This window comes from Hydra vulgaris, chromosome 12 (assembly GCF_038396675.1).
Source record: "Hydra vulgaris chromosome 12, alternate assembly HydraT2T_AEP".
In the NCBI taxonomy this organism is placed as follows: Eukaryota; Metazoa; Cnidaria; class Hydrozoa; order Anthoathecata; family Hydridae; genus Hydra; species Hydra vulgaris.
In genome coordinates this window covers 39,820,347-39,830,000 of record NC_088931.1, presented here as the reverse complement: position 1 = coordinate 39,830,000, position 9,654 = coordinate 39,820,347, and the positions used below count along the sequence as shown (strand labels likewise).

The following is a 9,654-nucleotide window of genomic DNA, read 5'->3' as shown; positions in this document are numbered from 1 at the left end:
TTTTTCTTATTTGTTTTGTGAACTCTTTTTAATAATGTTTTTAAACAAAGTTTAAACAGAGTTTTTTTAAATTATTTATCAGTTACCGATAACATATTCGTAATCATAATTTATTTTCATAAATTAAGCCAACGTCATTAAAACTTTACGTTTGAAATAACAATAAACAATATCTTATTTACATATTTACATCAAAACAAATCCGAATAAATTAAATCAAAATAATATTTACATCAAAATAAATCATGCATTTTTAAAACTATAATGAAAAAAAATAATTTTTATATTTAAAAGGAATTTATATATTTAATTCCTTAAGATAAAACTTAAAACACTTTATTTTTTTTAACTAATTTTTAACAACAACAAAAAAATTATTAAACAAACTGTTTCTTTAACAAAAAATCTATTAGTTTACAATTACGGTTAAATGCTTTTACTTGCGACTTTTTTTCTTCTGAATAAACGTCGCGTTAACAACATGAAAAGATAATTTAAATATTCTTAAAGATAAAAGTTTTTGCGTAGCGCAAAACTGCTGAAAGTGTAGGCAAATCGCCTTTTCGCAAGCAAAATGCAAGCTACGTAACGCTTCTTAACAAGGCCTGCAATCCTGTAACTTTTTGGAAAGCTTTACTAATGTTTTAAACATCATTTAAAAAAATATATATAACGCTGAAACTTATATTTTTCGAGGAATTAAAGTTTACTTATCTAGTAACTAAAGTTTGAGTTTTTTCTCTTCTGTGCGTGATTCCCCTTCAAACTTAATTTATTCTTTGTTAACATTACTAATGTATACTGTTTTTTGTTTACAAAATATTTATATAGGTTAGAATTAAATGAGAGCAAATTGGAGATCGTCAGTTTTATCATTATAAAAATAATAGGCAAAACATATATACGTTTCCATGCGTAATTTTTTGAAAATGCCCAAAAGTATTTTTAAAAAATTCATTGAAATGCATTCGTTGTTGTTTAAGAATACAAGTTGTTTAAAAAAAATTGCATTTATCACTAAAAAAAAACAAATTTTTTTAGAAAGTTTACATAGCATAACAAAAAAATTTTTTGTTATGTTTTCGACTATTGAATATATAGATTCATCAAAAAGTTTATTAAAACAATCATTTTTGTTGTTGTTTATAAAATTGATTGCATAAATTGTTTTAAAAACATTTAAATTCATTGTAAAAAAATACACTTTCTAACAATATAATATCTTTTGATAACTTAAATGTCTTTTAAAGTATACAATCTTTAAAAGCAATTTCTCGCTTTATTACCTTAGACTTTTGTGCATTTTAAAAACGTTTTCAAAAATCTTAAAAGGCGTAGTTTAGTTGTTGCAAAAAAAAAAAGCATGGTCAGGAATAGAGTGCGATTGCGTGCCTTTCCTATCCACGACTGACATATATATATATAATTATATATGTATATAAATATATAAATATATACATATACATATACATATACATATACATATATATATATATATATATATATATATATATATATATATATATATATATATATATATATATATATATATATATATATATATATGTATATATATATATATATATATATATATATATATATATATTTATGAGATTTGTTAGTGTATTCTACAAATAGAGTGCTCAATCTTCTTAAAGAACAGAGCAATAATATATTAGTTAAAAGACTTATAAAAAGATCTAATTTTCTTTAACAATTTGTTTCTCCATCAGTAGGCTCTTCAGGAAGAATCTTCCTGAACAAATATATCTAATTTTCTTAAACTAATTGTTGAAGAAAATTAAATAAGTATTTTTACTAATTTATTATTGCTCTGCTCTTTAAGAAGATTGAGCACTCTATTTGTAGAATACACTAACATAATTTATATGAATTTTGAATTTGAGTTTGATTTTATTTAGAATCAATAAATTTACAATCAAGAATAATTTTTTTATGTTTTTACAAAATTATGTTTTTCCAATCTGACGGGAATATTTCAGCAGTTGAACGATTATAAATGACAACACACTGTTGTCTATTGATCAGCCAAGCATTTATCCACATGAATACTTCTCGTTGATGCAATATGTTTTCAGTTTGCTCAATAGGCGATTGTGTGGAACTTTATCAAATGCTTTTGCAAAATCAGTGTAAATCACATCGACTGGATACTTTTTGTGTGCGGCTTTTGTGAGGAAGTTTCAAGGAGATTAGTCAAACAGCTTTTCCTTTGAACAAATCTGTTTTGTGCTATGTTTATTAAACTGTTTAAGTTACAGTGTAGCATTATTTTTTCATGTAATATGCTCTTGAATATTTTGCATGGTATGGATGTGAGAGAAACTGGTCTATAATTCGATGCTTTTAGTTTGCTTCCTTTCTTGAAAAGGGGTGTGATGTTGAATTTCCTCCACAGGTCTGGTACATTGCTGGTTGAGAAGGATTTCTTAAATATTACGTTAGGGGCAATGTGAAAGCTTCTGCGCAGTGTTTGAGTACACAAGGGTGAATGTTATCAACACCGAGAGGTTTAGATTCATCTAGGTTTGCGAGTTAAGCATGGATATCGTTAAATGAAAAAATGTATATTCTCGTCTAATATACATTTTTTGTCAGTTCGGGGTTCTAATTCCGTCACAGGTCCATCTGGCTTATTGACAAATACTGATTGGAAATAATTGTTCAGGGTTGTGCAAATAATTTGAAGATCTGTTGAAATTGTTCCATCAGTTGTTTCTATAGAGTTGAATACATATTTTTAGGCGATATATTTATTCCAAAGTTCTTGTTTTGTTCTAATAGCTTTTAAAACTTCGTCTGTTATCCATGGTTCGTGTTTCTTCTTGAAGGGTAAGGTAGTTGACGGAATGAGTTTTGTTGTTAGTTTGTCATGCACTTCTAGGAATAGATTGTAACATTCATTAGGCGAGTAGTTTTCGAAAAAGCTGTTCCAATTGGTTGAACTTAATTTTAGCGAGAAATTAGTGTATTCGGCTCTGCTCCAGATGTAGCGTTTTCGTTGCACGATCGGTGCCACGTCTTTTGTGCCACTCAGAACGAATTGACCCTTGATTAGAGTGTGAGATTATCCCATAGGAGTTTCCCCAAATAAGTCTTCCTCTTTTATTTCTATCAAGAAATCTGGTTTGTCTGTAATTATTAGGTCAAGAGTACTGATCGGCTCTGAAAATCTGTTGTTATGATATGTTTTAAAGGTGATCAATTGTTTGAGTAGGCATTCGTTTAAGCAATCTTGAAATCTTATGTCTCCTGATCGTTCATTTAGCACGTGCGCTGTTGTCACCACGCCGCTGCCAATTTCAATAAACTCATAAAATGTGTTGCTGAAATTAAAGTCACCATAGATTAGGATGAAATCACACTCTAACCTTCAGGCGGCAGCTTTCGAAGCTTTGATAGATGCTATACAGCCAAGCTTAATAACGCGCCACATTTGTTCAATGGAGTCTGAGTTTAGTTGTGCAAAATTAGTTTCTAGTGTAGTTATTTCTTCTTGTATATAAATAGCTACGCCACCTCCTCTTCTGTCTCTATCTCTTTGATGACTTTAATAGCCTGGTATAACTGTATCACTCGTTCTATTGTACCAAGTTTCAGTGAAGAATAATTTGTGAGGTATTTTTTTAACGTCTAAGTTGTGTATACGGGCTATGGCTTTGTCACGTTTATTTTTATTTAACAGTCATGGATTGTTGGCCCAAAAGTGGAGATTTACAGGAGACCAATTATTTTTATTTATTACAGGGATGCTGGGTTTTATTTAGATGTTTTTTTTAGGCGGACGAGTTCTCTTGAGTGGTGCTTGTTGTAGCTGCTGTATTGCTTTGTCGATATTTGTTGAGAGCTGTTGTTGCTGAGACGAATATATATCTCTTTTGCTCATTTGACTTTGTGACATCGATACAGCATATTTGACCAGTTCTTTTGTGGATGACATTCCGAAACGGTTTGTTGAGAATCCTAGCATCTTTCAGTTCTTCGTTTTTTTTTTTAAGTCTTGCTCAAGTTTCATTGAACGCTACTTGCTAAGCTCAAGTTCTGTCTTCTTGTGCGAAAACTCCGTTAAATTGTTTTAGTTGATTGCAATTGCAGTGATTTAAAATGGCGGTTTGTTCCTTTTCATTTGAAAGAGAGACTGGAATAATATTAGAGTTATGAACAGTTTGTTTTTTACTTGTGTTTAGGGGCCGTGCTTGTTTGATTGTGAAGTTATCAAGACCACAATCCTTGATGATCTCCGTGACGTTTGTCGTCTTTGTTTACGGTTTTGGGTAGACCAACCACAATGACATTCGAGTACATTTGAGAACGAGTAACAAAATATAATGAAATAACTTTCTCTTAACTTTTATATAAATATATAAACCAAAAAAGTTAAAGTAAATATATATATATATATATATATATATATATTTATATATATATATATATATATATATATATATATATATATATATATATATATATATATATATATATATATATATATACTTTAGTGTTTTTGCAGATTTTTAAATAAATTAAAATTGATTATGTTTTAGTAATAGCTCATAACTATCTAAATCTCCTAGCAAATAAATAACTATCTAAAAATCCTAGCAAATTGAAACATTTTCTAAACCCATTTCAGGCCCCCAATATCATGAGGTCCTTGGCCGCATCCTTGTTGGCATCTTGGTAAATCCTGCCCTTATTATAGCCTTTTATTAGAAATTAAAGGATATAATAAGTTTTCTGATTGTGTCAAATTTATTCTAAAAACTGGTTTTTGCAAACCAGTTTTTAAAAACTGTCATACCCTTGCTAAATTACCCAAATGGAAAGGCCTGTTTTTTAATAATTTTAGATAATATAATAAGTTATTAATAATAATTATCAAAATAACAAAATTATTAATATTAATTTTTGTTAAGAATAATCCAGTAAGATGTATGAAACATTTTACAGAATAATAATAATTAAAAGTTTTATGGAAACTATAACCAAAATATTTTATTGATATAATAGTTTTTTTATATTTCACCATTTTGGTAGAGAAAAGGTTAATGACTACAGAACTTTATAACATATTCTTTTGTTATGAATTTTCAAATTAAAATAATTTAGTACTAGAATATCATAAAAATATCTTAAACTTGAAATTTTTAAAAAAGTAGACATTTGAGGTATTACTTTTGTGTGATTTGAGATTCTGTATCAGTTACAAAACAATCTTAACAATATAATTAAGACAGATTGCTTTAAGCAAAAAGGCTACATTTGATTCATTAAATATTTCTTTGAATGTTCACTTTAATGGAAGAATATAACTGGATGAGATTCAGTTTAAAAATGAACAACTGTTAGTACAAATGGTATGCTAAAAAGCTATGAGAACTCTATTATATTGAGATATTTGAGACTGAGTTAAAGTAATAAATTAACTTTGCTTGATTGAGAATCTTAATAAAGTTAAAGGATGATATTTATGAAGGCCTGTTGAATTATGTTTTTATGCACTATCTTGAGCAATCCAGGAGTTCTGAAATGTGACGATAACATATGTTATTATATGTGGATATATCTAAAATATGTGACAACTAAATGGAGACAACTTGAGCGTTTCAGTCAAAATTGCAACAAAAAAAGTTCTGTAATGTTTATCATTCCATTAATGAAGGTAGTCAAATAAAAACAAAGCTAAAAAAATTTTACTTTAAAAAATGTGTATTTGCAATTTTCTTGTGGTGTGGGCAGTTGATTTTCCCCCTGCGCACTGGTTGACATATGTTGTGTAGGTATGGAATTAGCAATAGGGTTAAAAAAATTTATTAAAAACAGTGGCTATTAAGCTTTGTGGTTTTTAGTGTTAAAAAAAAAATTTGATATATATATAATTTAAATAAATATATATTTTATTTAAATTATATATTTGTCCAAGAAAGTTATAATTTTAGTTAGAAACTCTGAAATTGCTGATCTATTTTCAAAACAGACTCTCAAAACTCACTCAACCTTTTAATAATGACACAAAAGAATTGATGATGGCTGCCGCACAGAGAGACAAGTAAATGCAGTACTACCAGGGATGTGGTGGGGATTAAACTTGAAACTTCTTGTTTAGGAAGTGAGCACTTTACCGCTACACCACTACCCCATGTAGAAAGTTCTGTTAAATTTTATAAGTTCAAAACTAACTAGGAAATAAATGATTAGGCCAATGGTCCTGGCTTGGCTCTATACAGAATTTGTTTATAACTTCGACCCCAGTACATATATACACAAAAAAAGAGACATTTTCCATGTAAAATAGAGTCACATTATAAGTAACAGAGAGTTAACTATTTTTGTTTAATTATAATGTTGAAATGAATTGTTTTCTTTAAAATTGTTTTAATTCATATAATTTTTAAATAAGTAAAAAATGTATTACTTTATAGAATGAATAAAGATTTTAAAAAGTACAAGTTAAAAAATTGTTCAATTTTATATAATACTTTTTCATTATTGCACAGATAACATTGCATATTTGCATAAATCGACATGATTTTTATTAGCTATTTGGCATAATTTTATAAAAGTATTTTAAAATTTATTAAATTCAGTGCATGTATTACCTACAGAAAAAAATTCCTTATTTTTTTTTGCAATTATATATATATTATTTGTATGTAGTGTATATATATATATATATATATATATATATATATATATATATATATATATATATATATACACACACACATATACACATGAACACATCATACACTTACACATGAACATAAAACGTCATTAAAGCCATGTTTTTGTTACTTTAACAATTATGTTACTTTTGATTGTCACTTCAACAACAAAAAAAGCAAATCGCTAAAAAAATATTTTTAGCGATTTACTTTTTTGTTTGTTTGTTTGCTTATTACTATTCTTTTTTCTAATTTTTTTTTTTTTTTTGGCGATTCCTAAAAGTAATGTTTTTTGTCTTATTTTCAAGAAACAAACAATGTTTACAATTTGAATAAATCTTTCTTCCTCACTTGCACTATGTTCTAAATCTGTAGCTACTGTATATATGTATATTGTTATTGTAGCTAGATATACATTTAACTTTCAGGATGATCATCGCTATACCACTGGATATTACCGGCGTCGTTGTAATTAAGTTTAATAATGATTAAGCATTAAAAATTGTTCAAATTTTTTCATTTTTTTTTATTTCAAATTTCAATCACAAAATTATTAGAATAGATTTTTTATAAAAAAAAGTTCCTAAGAACAACTTGCGTGTTGTAGAAAATGTTTAATCTTGATGATGCATTAAATAAAATGAAAATATAAAAAAATGGTATCGTCTTTTTCATATTCTATTTGAAATTTCTTGTTAAAATAATTTTTTGTCAGAAACTTCAGTAAATTTAATATTTGAGTAACTGTAAGTTACCGTAGTAATTTAACTAGTTATTTTGATTTAGTTTATAGGTAAATTTACTATGATGTACTTTATCCATTCAGTAAATCAAACTAAATATAACTTTAGAATATTAATGGCTTCCATGCTGAGATTTAAAGTAATTTAAATTAAAAGCACTTTATGTTTTACAAAACCTCTGTACAAGAAAGTAAATGATTATACTTCTATTCAATAGATATATTTAGCATGAAGTATTTTATTACCCCTAATAAAAAACTTGTTTTAAAAGTAGAAACATTCTATTGCAAAAATTAAATCAGTGATTATTGCAAACATTAAAATTAAATTTAAAAAAAACAAAAATTAAATTAAAAATACATATATATTTTACTTCTGTTCAAAGAAATTTTTTTCAAAAAAAATAGTTTAAGTATATAATTGAATGAAATATAATTCAATTTATTAAACCAAACTTTTTATTTCAAAACAATTTAAACAAAAAAATGAATCGAAACTTAAAACCATTTGAATGGAAAAATTATTTATACTTGAACTTTTTATAGCTCTTTTATTATACTTAAATTTTTAATAATAATAAATTCTAAAAAATGTGGTATCTAGTGTTTTTTTGCTTTGATCTTACTTGTTTGGTCTATAGATAATGCATGTTTTTGCGCAAATATGTTGTTTAAAGTTTTATGACGATAATAATATAATAATTTATTAATTAAACATTTCTATTTATTTAATTTTGTTTTATTGCAGTTTGTTTTATTGTTGTTTTATAGCATTTTACAATAACAAATCAATACTCTTAAAAAATAACACATGTTTTATTGTCAGCATTAACATATTAAATAGTTTTCTATAATTAATTAACAGAAAAAAAATGAAATGTATTCAAAATACATTTTGAATACATTTCATTTTTCTATAACTAATTAAAGTGGTTTAAAGATTGTAATATTTGCCTTTTTACTTTTTCTTTTTTTCTTTTTCTTTTTTAAGTATCAGTAAAAACAATTACTAAAAGTAATATCGTAATAGTATTAAATACATTACTCGCTCATTACATTATAACTTGCTTATTTCACTATAACTTCAACTTGAACTTTAAATTATAACTTAAGCTGTAAATTATATAGTAACTTACACTATTTTAAACTCCGCCAAACAAGAAAATTATCAGATAATATTTAAATATGAGAGATATTATGTTAAAAAAATAAGAATTACAAACTAATGCAGAAAGATACAAATTTATACCAACTCAATGCCCCTCATTCTCATCATCAAGGATGAGAGGAGGGAGGATTAAATTTTATTTTTCGCAATCAGATTTTTTTTGCATCAATTCAAGCACTTAAATGTTCAGAGCATTAAATTGATTGCAATATAATTTAATTATTAAGTAATTTTTATTATAATACAAAAACAACAAAAATAACAACTTGAATGACTAATTTTTAGTCATTAAGGTTGTTTTTTATCTTTAATAACAAATTGTAAATTGATTTGACAAAAATCGAATAAATAAAATTTTCAAAACACTTTTATAATACAATGACAAATAGCTGAAAATAATCATGTTGATTAAAGAGCTAAAAATAATCATGTTGATTTATACAAATATGCTGTAGTAGTAAAAAAAGTTTCCAATATTTTTAAATTTAATACAGTTTCCAATATTTTAAATATTAAATATATATACTACTCTCTTAATAGCAATTCCAATATTCTCCTAATTCTCTGATTCTATATAATAATTTATATAATATATATAATCTATAATATATATAATCTATAATATATATAATCTATAATATATATAATCTATAATATATGATAATTTATATAATATATATAATCTATAATGGCCAAAATTTGATTTTTTTGTTTTTATAGTAGAGGAAGTTTCTATTTTATTTTTCGTGGAAATGTGATTATTTTAACATTACCAATAATTGCCACAAAAAGAATTATATTCATTTTAATAAAATGTTTTTTTAAATTTGCATAACAATAACTTTTAAGGAATAAACTTTATTATTTAGATGCAAAAAATGAAGATCAAATAATGGATCAGCGAGAATTATTACATAAAGGTTATTTAAGAAAATCACCTCCTCATGAAAAGATAATAAAAAATTATAAAGTATGTTGTTTTTTTTAAATTAGAATCTAAGATTTTTAGAAAATGGGTTTATGTATATATATTTTTTTGTTGAGTTCAAGTTCTTAAA

At 25.5% G+C, this 9,654-nt stretch overlaps 1 protein-coding gene across 8 annotated transcripts in view; it reads left to right on the top strand.

Moving 5' to 3' along the window:
- Positions 1 to 9,654, top strand: part of LOC100200857 (metabotropic glutamate receptor-like protein P) — a 54,502-nt gene that overhangs the window by 10,571 nt on the left and 34,277 nt on the right. For all 8 annotated transcript variants that reach the window (XM_065813203.1, XM_065813202.1, XM_065813205.1 and 5 more), the window contains exon 2: positions 9,466 to 9,566. In XM_065813203.1, coding sequence (XP_065669275.1) covers positions 9,466 to 9,566 — 101 coding nt within the window. The remainder of the gene's footprint in view (positions 1 to 9,465; positions 9,567 to 9,654) is intronic.